Below are 12,269 nucleotides of genomic sequence, written 5' to 3'. Positions count from 1 at the left end.
CATGCAGTTTTTAAAACCTCTGCGTAGAAGGTTTCAATCATCATACTCCAACGAACATTTACTAATTCTATTCTTCAACTCGTGCGAAAGTGAGATACCACAGTGTCTAATCGCAATAATTCACCAACTTCTGAAGAATAACTCAGTAAAATTTTAAAGTACTTTAAAAAAGTAAAGCTTCATAGATTTCACAATAGACTCTATGCGCCAGGGAGTGCAATGCACTCGTGGTGTTTTTGTTTATTTTAGGTATGAGCACAGGTCCTAGTTTGGACGGTCTGTCACTTGCTTTGTCACAGATCAGCTTTGGTGTTACTGAATTATCAAAGAAAAATTATAAAAGTAATGCAGCTGAGCTAAAATCAGTAAGTCGTTCTAAAATTTTCTAGCTTCTTAAAAGCTAAATCATAGAGTTTAATTGGGCTTACAAGCAGGATTTTTTTTCCATAAATGTTTAAAAAAAAATAAATAAATAACAAACAAACATTCTTTATTTTCTCTGGAATCAATTATGTGTATTATTAAGCTTAAAATGAAAATATTGATTTAATAAAAACACTTCTCAGTGTTTTTATTAAATGAAGATCTAAAGAATGTTATTTTATGATTTCAAAATTGTAAAGCTCAACATTTCATAAGCTGTCCTTGAAAACTGCATAGTTTTTACTTTTTAATACACATAAAATATGCATTATACTTTAATGGCTTAACATTATAACTGATGCTTTAGACTTAATTCATATTATTGTTCATGTTATTTTTTTGGTTTCAAGATATTCTACTTTACATATTAAATATTCATATGTAGTGTACTGTTTGTATTTGTATCATGTATTTGATCTACATTTACATCATACTACGCAAACAGACAAGTCTTTTACGGTAAATCTTTTTAGTAATTAGCAAACTGCTATTTAACTAAAAGTTCATAGTACTCTCCACTTTTTACACTGGATTTCATGACTGTGGGTTGTATTGCAAATTATTGTGCTCAGTGCCAGATAAATGGGATTGCTTGTCCCCCCTCCTCCTCCTCCTCCTCTCTCCTTCCTACCTCCATATTGGGAGATTTACAGTGAAAAAGAAAAATGATTGTAAAAAGAAAAAAGTCAATAGATGTTAGTTACGTCAATCTTGATGCTGATAAGCAATATCAATAATAATTTCAAAGTATTAAAAAAAAAACATCAATAAACAGAACAGAGCAAATGTTACTCTCTTAAATCAGATGTGCTTTTCCTGGACATTCCTGGTCTAAATTATTTTTCAATGAACATGTTTTCATTGCCCAATAGTTTCAAAGCAGACTGGTGCGCAGAGTTAGATAATTCCAGATATATTTTCATTATTCTTAAGTTTTGACATTTATCTCTTCTATTAAATTTAATTAAAAATCATTATGACACTAAAATTTTTATGCTTTATATATTTTACACTATTAAACTTTAAATTAATATAGGCAATTTTTTATAATTCATAAAATTTGTAGTTTATATGAAGTTTTGGAAAAATTTACAAAATTTAAAAAATATAGTCTGAACTTAGATCAATGTATCATGCTTAAAAATAGCCCTTTTTTTCTGTTAAAATAATATATTTATAGTTAAAAATCTTTTGTTTTGTTACTTTAAAGGTTAAAATAATAGACATTTTACCTTTCAGTCATTTAATTCATATAATCCTGAAATTTCTCCTGCTGAGCACCAACCCACCCTCTTGAGCACCACCAAAAAAAATACAATTAAGTTTACAAAAAGAAGTTATTAATAAAAACAGCAAATATTTAATTACAGATTTATTGGATATAATGTAAGGTGTGTGATGAAGCAGTAACATACCTTGCAGTTGTGCAGAAAATAATCTACTATTCAAACAAACAACAAGTACTTACAGTGAAGACAATTTCTTATGATGTATTACATAAAAACTCAAAAAAATATTGTAAGAACTCACAAGCTTCCTTTATTAATGCAATAATTACATCATTGACTTCATGATGTAATTGATGTATTAATTAAGGAGGCTTATCACAGATGAAATCTGTGATAAACTTTTATCAATAAAAGAAAATTACACAAAAGCTAGTTTATCAGTTTTTGTAAAGAGTTAATGCAGTACTATTTGAAGTGAGTTTTTAATTTTCATTTTTTAATATGGCTTATTGATAGCTCTGTTTGCATATTGTAATTCAGTTACATGTAGAGTTTCAAGATTGATTAGAGAATAAGTAGTTATAAATCTGGTATTCCAATTTAGTTTCAATTTTAAAACATTGTTTTTGTGTTGTATATTTTTTTCCCTTAAGCAAATATTCTTTTTCTTTAAATGCAGTTTAAACGTAAAAGATTATTTGAAACATAAACTAATTTTTTCAAAAGTATTTTTCATCTGTTTAATAAGTTTAGTTGTATTTAACCTAAGTTTGATTGCTTGTAACGTAACTCTTTTTTAAACACTGGCTCAATTTTTAAAGCAACACTTTTCTTGGTAAAATTCTCATAGCTTGCTAAAGTTTTCTAGCAGAAGAACATTTTAAAAACAAAATTGTTAATTGGTATAAGTTAGCTATATTTATCAGACAAAATATTGCATTTTCAAATGAGATAAATTCTATATCAAATTATGAGATTACTTCATGAATTGACACTACAAAATTTAAAAGTTATTCTCACCTTAAACATCTGTAGTACAAAAAAAAAAGACAATTTTCAACTCCTAATGGTTATGTCTTTTGCATCTCCTATTGCAATACATCTTTTGAAATTTAGTCCCATAAGCATAAAATTTACTATTTTCTGTATTGTTACTTGGATATGTTCCTTTGATATAGATGTGATTGCTATTAAAAAAAAATGTATTTTTACAATTGGGAGAGGTAGGGGGACAAGGAATTTAAAAATGAAGGCTAAGAAAGTGCAGAAAGAAACAATTATAACTACATACTCTATTGTCTTTTTTACATGTTGTATAGATAGTTTTTCAGCCATAGTTAGACATTCAAATCTAATTTCAAGATATTTACGTCTCTTTTAAATATACTTTCTTTTTTTCTCTCTCTTTAACCAAAATATGTTATGTACAACTTTTAAAAGAACTTGTTCCTCTCCAGCAGTTTTAAAAATAGTTATAATTAATCATAAAGTATTCATTTTTTTGAAAATTTTGAGCTGATTTTTTTTTTGAATTAATCACATTTCATTACATTACGATATTGAAGAAAGATAGTCATTAACTTGTAATCCAGTTTTTTTGATGCATTCACATGAAAATTTCCTTTCTTTAAAAAGTTATTTGGGTAATGCAGGTTTCCCTGGTTTCTCTCTTTTGTTAATGTTGTATCTCCTGAAATGATGCAATGATTAGGGTTTTTTTTCTTTATTTACTATCTTAGTTTTAATACTTAAATCCAGATTTTTTAAGTGAAATGTTTTTATAAAAAAAAATGTTTTATTTTGATAAAATCTTATAAAAAAAAACCTGTAGAATTATCTATATAAATAAGCAATATTTATTAGCTTGATTGAATATATTTAGGATTAAATCAGCTTCTGAGGTCATTATCTTAAATGATCCCTTAATTAACTTTGAAATTTTTAAATTTAACTTTAAATAGCAGAGTTTATTGAATTTTAGAGATGTATTTTAAAAATGAATTTTAATGGGTAAAATTTGTTCATAGTTTTATGAGCATTTATTATTTATTAGGGTGGGGATGTGTGTATTACAAATGAATGAATAATCCGCACATAGTCAAAAGTTCTATTTTTATTATATTTGAAATTATAGGTAAAAAGTTGTGTACAACTATTGTTTCCTATACTTACAAACTATTTTAAAATCTTTACTCAAAAACTTTTAAATCCTGTCAAAATTAATACAAAGTTAGTGAATTGAGAGTAAACATAAATATAGCAAGAGTGAGAAATGACATAAATAATTGAACGAAAAAGGTTTCATGCACTTGTTTGATGGAATTATTTTATCTGATGTTTTGTTTTAGATAGTCCAGAAATACGGTCCAGAAGCTGAGAGACATTTATTTCGCTGTCTTCTTTCTTTTGTGGATTTCAATTGTGATAATAACAGTAATCGGGATATAGCACAGGTGAGTTTGTTTTTTTTTTATATAAAGCTAACATACTTGATTTTATAGTAATAGATAAGTTATAATTATAGTATTTGTAATTATACAACTATATATAATTTTAATTGAAAAGTTGTTGACTAAGGGGTTTAACCGGCATAGCTTAATGAGTTGGTTATTAGGTCAATTTGATTGAGTTGGATATTTATGATAAATCTTATTTTAACAGAAAATTAAATCTATATTTAAATTCACAATAGCTCATTGAACAACCTTAATATTTTTAAAGACACATTCAGTAACAGTTAATAATCAACATTTTTATCAATTGGTATCATACTAATACTATTGTAATGTTTAAAACTATTTAAACTAATAACAAAAAATGTTTAGCTGATATTTTTATACAGTAAATAAATAATTCAACTTTCCTAGCAAGGTATGTCATTTATTTATCACACTAACTTTGAGGAGCACGTCATTGAAGTGGCATAAGAAACTTTTTTTTTCCCCTGAATTCTAACATATTACCTATAAACAATTGTTTTGGAATATATGTAAGTGCTTGATTTTCTGTTCAGTATTAAATGAAATAAATATTTCATGTAATACTGAAATTCTTAAAACACAAAATGAAATGAAAATAAACATTTTGAACACATCTGCCTCTAAGTCCTGTTATCTTGTCAATATTACTGATTTTTTTTTTTTTTTTTTTTTTTTTTTTTTTTTTGTATTGTTTTTTAATATATTTTTATCTATTTTATTCCATCACTCCTGATCTGAACTTTAATTATTTTATTAACCTTGAATTGATATTGTAAAAAACAATTCCTCTGCAAATGGTCATTATAAGCTCATTTAGTATCCAATTAGGGACTTACTTGTGCTTCATAGTTTTAATTGACTCTCAAATCTTGATTTTGAGATGTTTACCTTTTTAGTAATCTCTTGTGCTGCCTGAAGCCAATCCAAATCCATTAATGTCTTAACTTTGTTATCATCAACCTGCTTTAGGCATCTTTGATATCAAAATCTCCAGACCAAAACTTTCTAAACCCGTTTGGAGTAAATTAAAGAAATTATTATAAGCTATTTAGGAGTCTGAAAGAAATGCAATTAAACTTATAAATAACTAAACAAACCATTTAAGTTTATTTTGTTTAATTTTTTAACAAAATAAATTGTGTACTTTGTCAGACAAATCAGTATGTTTTGATTTTGTAAAGAAATAAAAGCAGGCCTGATGCAAACATTTTTTACAAGGTGTTTCAAATTTCAGTATTTGGCTTCTATTTTTTCTAGCTTCAAGATTTATTTTTTAGAGATAACAGAAGACTTAAATCATGAAGCTAGTTTTTAATTTGTAGAAACTGTTTTTCTTTTAGGTTCAGCTCTTTGTTGAAGCTTGTCAAGAACTTGTGATTAAACCAAATTTTGTTTCCGTACTTTGCTACGCATTAGAGAAGCCTGAAGCTTTACAGAAAGTATGAGTAAAACTGCCTTTAGTTGCAAGATTTGCTCTTTTATATTGCTATGTAGTTTATTTGCTCTTTTATATTGCTTATAGTTTTCTGCACTTCTATTTATAAAAACTGTAAAACCCCCCTACTATCTTTACCAGTAAAACAAATTAAATTTGATTCTATTAAATTCTGAACTAGCACATCTTGGTTTTACATATATTAAATTCATTTTAACACTTTACATGTTATTTTTGTTTAGTATCATTCTATACTTACTTTATATTACATACTTTATTTAGCAAAATCATAGAGTTTAAATACTATTTTAAATATAGACAAATTCCTCTGATTTAATGATGCAGTCACTTGTAAACTAGTTGCATTTTTGTTACCATGGTGAAGTCTCCTTAATTTTTCTTAACATTTTAACGTTTTGATGACATTTTTCTGTGCTGGATTTATCAAGATTTCTTTCACTCTGCTTCAATTATTTTCATGAATCTTTGTTTCAGATTTGTATTGATATATGATATTGAAATCTTAGACTAGAATTTTATTTATTATTTTAGTCAATCAAACCTTCTCTTCAATTTCTGCATTTGTTCAGCAAGATTTTAAAATTATCTAAAGTACAAGAGGTAATATAATTTTGTGTTATAACAATTTTTGTTGCTCTTAAATACAACTTTTAAGAATATGATCTTTACTAATGTAATTTTTCTCTCATCTTTTAGATAAAAAGCTGTCTAAGTTTACTTCTTTTTTTTTTTTAAATTCTGAAATTTTTTTTTTTTACAATACAGAAAATGTTAGCAAATTTAATAAGTTAATACTTTTTTAAATATGGCATCTGCATTTTGCTAGTTAACTGCAAGAGTATTTGGTCAATCCATGACTTCTTGCTAACTTTCTAACTAACTTATTGACATTAGTTACAGATTAGAATATTTTTCTAATCAACAGTTATATCTGCTATCAAACAGTTTGATATAATTGCCTAAGGACTCAGCAAAGCTAGATCTGGCCTCCCATCATTAAACAGCCATGGAACCTTGAGATTATAATTTGAGAAGTCAAAGAAGTTCTGAAGATTTTTACCACAAAGCAATGTAGCAAATAGATCTCTTGATGTGGAATTGTTAGATGTATCAAGTATTCTAGGAAAAAAAAATGATTATAATGGCCCAAATGGGGCAAAAAACCTTTCATCATTAAGGTTGACAAAGTTAGGCATTTGAATTATGTAACAGTGTCATGCAAATGGGCCACAGTTGCTTTGAAATAAGGTAATTTATTAAGATAATAGCAAGTTTGATATTTCCATCAGATAATTGAGCCCAAGAAATGGCATTTGAGTATTTGATGCCAATATTTAAATACAACTAAAAATGAGATTACTATGTTTTTCATCACTTTTTGCTTTTAAATTTTTAAATTTACTGTTAGAAATTGATAGGCAGTCGACCATGAAAGGTATATAGAAAATGGTAGGCAGTTGACCATGAAAGGTATATAGAAAATAATACTACTCTATGTGATCCTTAAACTGGACAATTTTGTATCACCACCTAAGGCGGTTTGTGAGGTAATAGAATACGCCACAATAAATTAAATTTTTAATAATTCCATGAATGTTTTTGATTTGTTAAGTTAAAGGCAAAATATTCCTGAATCATTAATAAGCAAAATGTTTTTTGCATTGATTTGACACAGCTTAAAAGTCATGATATAATAATAATAATTTATAAACTATATATGCTAACAACCAACTCTATTTTAAAGGAAATATTCAAATTTTGGTGTTATTTTTTTTTTTTTTTTTTTTTTTTTTTTTTTTTTATTTTTGGTTGTAGTAGCTTTAAGATGTATTTAAAATGACTAATTTTGTTTTTCTTTTTTGTTTATTAAATTATGTAATGCTAATATACTATAGCAATATTATGTAGCATGGTCACAAGTATATAGTAAAATTTTTCTGTGTGATTGGGAATAAATATAAATATATATGAAGTATTAAACATTTGAATCTCTATGGAAAAGAGGTTTTTAGTTTTGTTCTCTATTTCACTTTACCAAACAGATATTTTTTAGCTAGTCTGGTTTTTATTTTATTTACTTTAAATTAACTAACTTAATGGTATCAGTTATTTCCAATATAAATATATTTAAAGCAACATCTGTTTTTTAATAATGTGTAAATAATTTCCTTTTTAGTATATTAGTTTTTATAAAGTTACTTTATTTGTATTTAGGTTGTTTTTGGAATTGGTCTTCAAAGTTCAAAAAATACCGCTTTTCAATCAGCAGGTAATGAAATAGTTACTTAGCTGACCAGATTTTCCCATTATTTTATGCCAGTATAATTTTTAAAGAATATTTGTACACAGATAAATTTCTAACTTGTTATAATTACATTTATCTGCACACAATATTCAAACTGAATTTTAAAGGGATTTTTAAATAATGACAGCTATCAAAGTTTTTTTTTTTTTTTTTTTTTTTTTTTTTCTAAAAGAAAAGATTTTAACTTTTTAATATTTTATATGGTAAAAAGATACAGAAAGGCAAATACCCTTTTACTTAATTTTTCAATTTATTTCAAAAAAAATTATTATTCCAACAAGAATTTAAAATAAATAGAAAATTTACAGAGAATGCTAATGGTGTAAAATTTGTAATGATAAGAGGCATAAAGTGAAGAATAATATTTATCAAAATAGGAGTTAGTATTTTTTTTTTGTATTTTTGATTTTTTTAGCTCATGCCTTTGTAAAACAAAAACTTCCAGAATTACTTCGATCCTATATAGACTCAGGTAACAGGGGCTATTTAATTTTTTCTTATATATTAAAAGTTATTTTTTCTATAATATTGTGTTTTTTTCATAAGAGTCTGATTCTTCACAGACATGTATTAGACAGATATTTTTGCATAATATTTTCTAATTATATTTTCATATTTTAACTTTAAAGAGTTAATTGGAAGTACCAGTCAAGAAGCAGCAGGTTTAGGAGACGTAGCAATAGAAGTGCTTCACCTCCTTTTAGCATATCTGTTGAATAAGAATCAGGAAGAATCTATTGTTCCTGAAGATCAACTGAAATCTTTTTTAAACTCCTTGAGGAAAGATTTTCCGTGGGAAAGAGTTCCTGCTGTTTTAGCTCCATTGTTATATCCAATTAAACAAGTTCAAGAAACTACTGCTTTAAATTTTGAAGTGGGCAATAAAATCAAAATAGAAATGGTGAGCATGTGTTTTTATATATTAGTGTATAAACTGTTACTTTCTTACAATGAATGGTCACTGAAATTCTTAAATTTTAACTTTTACATAGATGGAACAAAGTTTAAGTGATTTAATTGAGGAGATGGGGTATGGATGCATTGCAACGTAAGTGAATTTATCATTTTCACTTCATTAACAAAAAAAATATTCTAAAACTCCACAATTTAGAATATTCAGTTTTATTGTCATCTCCATACACAATCCTTTTTGATAACAAATGCCTAATATATGTCTAAACTTAATAATATTGATGTCATCATTATTTATGCTGTTGTAATCATATGATTGTAGACGTGAAGACTGTAGAGATACGTTATCTCACATAAATGCTGCTAATTTGACACCAGCTGTTGTTGCTATGGTGCTAGGTAGGTGATCATGTCTTTTATCCTTTGGTTTTTCTAAATTTTTATTTTTGGTTTTAAAGAATTAATATAAAATTTTTATGCTTTACTAGTATTATCCAATACTTAGTAGGAAATAGTTATTTATTAACTGTTCTATTGCTTTTAGGAATGATGGCACGCACAAGAGTTGGGTTAGAAGGTAGTGGTTCAATGCAGGTATTTGTTTCCTTTTGTATCTTTTACTTTGTAAATTTACTTTCACTGTCAATTTCAAGTTCATGTTCTCAAGTTCAGAACATCTACATAAAGTAAGTGAATGGTGTTTATCTGATATTTGGTCACCAATGACCAAAGACTACAGAACCACCATTCACCTAAAGAAAAAGATTGTTAAAACAGGATACAGTTCTGTTGATTTCTCTACTTTAGAAACTCCCTTTTCATTTTTCCTAAAGAAAAATGTATTTCTAATTATGAATGAAATAATGAAGATGCAAGCTACTTTTAACCCAAATGATAATTAGGTCTTAAAAGCTAGAAGTATAATATGTAAAGGAGCTGGAAGCTGACAGTTAATAGCTCCAATCTTCAAATAATCTACTGCAGCCCAAGGATTTTTTGAAGCTCAAACCATCCGATAGCCTATATAAACCATCCAATAGCCTCTATAAACCATCCAATAGCCTCTATAAACCATCCAATAGCCTCTATGAACCATCCAATAGCCTCTATGAACCATCCAATAGCCTATATAACTCTATGTATCAGGACACATTGTTTTTGTGCATGAATATTTGCAGAGTGTTAAAGTGTTGCTGTAAAAAAGTTCATGATGTTCAAGAGCTTAATTATAATGTTCAATCTTTTTATTCTAAACAATCTAGCAAGTCAGTACATTAAGAATTTTTTCAGGCACGGGAAAAAATTGCTGTTCCAAATTATAATCTAACCTAGCAGGGTCTTCTAAAGGTAGTTGTTAAGTATAAAAGCATGCATGTGAGTTAGTCAAGACTTTTATATTATGGTAAAATATAAAGAAATTTTCTCTTTAGTGCACTAATTACTCAATTTTATGGCCTTTAAAAAACAAAACACTAACCAAGCTCTAGTACAAAGTTAAATTGCTAAGTTTATTTGACTTTGTGTTGTAATAATTACAGGAAAAGTATTTGGTTAAATAATAAGTAAAAAAGTGACAGAGTGGAAATTTAAAAGGTACATTTGGTTTTAAATTACACAATTTTATTCTTAAATCTCAAGGTAGCTTTATCACATAAATCCCATATATTACTATAACAATTCAAACTCAAATTTCTCTCTTGGATATATGCCAAAGCTGTGAAAACTATGAAATTATAGATAAAGCCCAAATCAATATAGAAACTCACATTCAATATCTTTTTTGATGGCAATTATTGTTTAACCTAATACAATTTTAATTTTAGTGTGACAAATTTTAAGTGTTAAAACAAACTATTTTTTATAGAACTGCAAATGGTTTCCATAGTTATTCAAAATTAAAAAAAAAAACATGTTAAAACACTAATAAAACTTTAAGGAACCATTCTGTAGTGTTTTGTTATCTATTATTTTTTACGTTATATTGGCAAAAGCTTAACTTTTTAAATTTTTTTTTTTTTAGAATTATTCAAGAAGTTCAATTACTACAAACGATAAACGTCCTCAAACATGGAATGTTGAAGTTTTTATTGATGTTTTAAAAGAGATTAAACCATCATTAAACTGGTTGCAAGTTATACAAGAACTTGATCATCCAGGATTTTTAATCAAAGACCCTGATGGGCTGCAGCTAATTTTGTTTGCTTATTATAAAAGCACTAATAACAGTAGTTTTCCTGTTCAGTGTCTTTACAAGACTTGGATAAACACAATGGGTCAGGTAAATCTTTGATTTTTTACACAACCATCAAGAAATGATAAATTATTTTTTTGTTTTTGCGTGTGTATTCTATTAAAAAGTTCTCTTTTTTTTTAAGTTTTTTTTTTATAAAACTTCCTTTGGTTGAAGAAGGATTATTCTTAATGTTTATGTATCATATTAGCTGTCTTGGATAGAAACATCACTAAATCATCCAGATGTATTTTGTTTCGGTGATCTGCCAGCTCGTTATGTAGATATAAGTTTACTGAAATCTGCTCCTGATGAAACAAATCGTGAAATGCGGACATGGTAAGCATCTGTTGAAGGAATTAGGATACCATAATTTATAGCTTTAATATTTCTTAATATTTTAATGAAATTTATTTATATATGGTTTAGAATAGAACTGCATAATAATTTTAACAGAAATTTATTTTAATTACTTAAAAAGTAATTATTAGAAGTTGAAAGAGTATTTTAAAGAAAGCTAGTTTGAGTTTTAAAAGACTGGTTCGTAAATATTAATCAGTTTTTATGTTTCATGTTTCTTTTGTTCTATTTGTTGTTGTTTTTTTCTCCTTTACCAAAGTCAAAATATTCAAACATCAAGCGTGAAAAAAAATCTCTTAATCTGATTTTTTGTACTTCATAAATAAAATAGTGGTTTTCCTAACAAAATATTCTTCCTTGATTGTAAAATAAGTTTGAAGTGTAAAAGTAGTTATTTTAAACTATTTAGGAAATCTCTTGATCTTGTGGAGATTTTGCTTCATTTATCTGAATCAGGAAGCTATGAAAATGTTCTTAAGCTATTTGCTTGGCCAGTTAAAAACTGTCCTGATGTACTTGTTTTAGCCTTATTACAAGTCACTGTAAGTTGTACAATACTTATGTTTAGTATTCTATATTATTAAAGATCCACAATTTACTATAAAGCTTTAGATTAAAAATTACTTTTGAATCAATTATCTAGTATTATGCTTAAAATAAGATCACTTACATTTTTTCAGTCTACATGGTATCCACTTCGTAATGATTTGGTATCAATGCTCATGCCTCTCTTTTTAATGAACCATCAAAACTCAATGTGTGTTCTACATTATGCATGGCATGGTCAGGTAAAAAAAAAAATATCTCAAACTTTTATTTTTTACTACCAATACACATTAAATATATCTAATAAGTTTATTATCTAACTTAATAC

The 12,269-nt window shown here is 26.7% G+C and overlaps 1 protein-coding gene across 1 annotated transcript in view; it reads left to right on the top strand.

Moving 5' to 3' along the window:
- Nucleotides 1–17: 17 nt before the first annotated feature.
- The window catches only part of LOC145193203 (CCR4-NOT transcription complex subunit 1-like), a 30,951-nt gene continuing 18,699 nt past the window's right edge, over nucleotides 18–12,269 (top strand). The window contains exons 1-15 of the mRNA XM_090072638.1: nucleotides 18–145; nucleotides 250–365; nucleotides 4,001–4,105; nucleotides 5,473–5,571; nucleotides 6,120–6,188; nucleotides 7,803–7,857; nucleotides 8,309–8,365; nucleotides 8,523–8,794; nucleotides 8,886–8,941; nucleotides 9,128–9,204; nucleotides 9,350–9,399; nucleotides 10,826–11,083; nucleotides 11,247–11,374; nucleotides 11,805–11,937; nucleotides 12,076–12,183. Coding sequence (XP_089928764.1) covers nucleotides 252–365; nucleotides 4,001–4,105; nucleotides 5,473–5,571; nucleotides 6,120–6,188; nucleotides 7,803–7,857; nucleotides 8,309–8,365; nucleotides 8,523–8,794; nucleotides 8,886–8,941; nucleotides 9,128–9,204; nucleotides 9,350–9,399; nucleotides 10,826–11,083; nucleotides 11,247–11,374; nucleotides 11,805–11,937; nucleotides 12,076–12,183 — 1,581 coding nt within the window. The 5' untranslated portion in view covers nucleotides 18–145; nucleotides 250–251. The remainder of the gene's footprint in view (nucleotides 146–249; nucleotides 366–4,000; nucleotides 4,106–5,472; nucleotides 5,572–6,119; nucleotides 6,189–7,802; nucleotides 7,858–8,308; nucleotides 8,366–8,522; nucleotides 8,795–8,885; nucleotides 8,942–9,127; nucleotides 9,205–9,349; nucleotides 9,400–10,825; nucleotides 11,084–11,246; nucleotides 11,375–11,804; nucleotides 11,938–12,075; nucleotides 12,184–12,269) is intronic.

The sequence above is a fragment of the Hydra viridissima genome, unplaced genomic scaffold (genome assembly GCF_058129835.1).
Source record: "Hydra viridissima isolate aposymbiotic clone 2 unplaced genomic scaffold, HvirCarnegie_v1 scaffold_15, whole genome shotgun sequence".
NCBI lineage: Eukaryota > Metazoa > Cnidaria > Hydrozoa > Anthoathecata > Hydridae > Hydra > Hydra viridissima.
The sequence above is the reverse complement of the archived record's forward strand: the minus strand, read 5'-3'. Positions and strand labels throughout refer to the sequence as shown.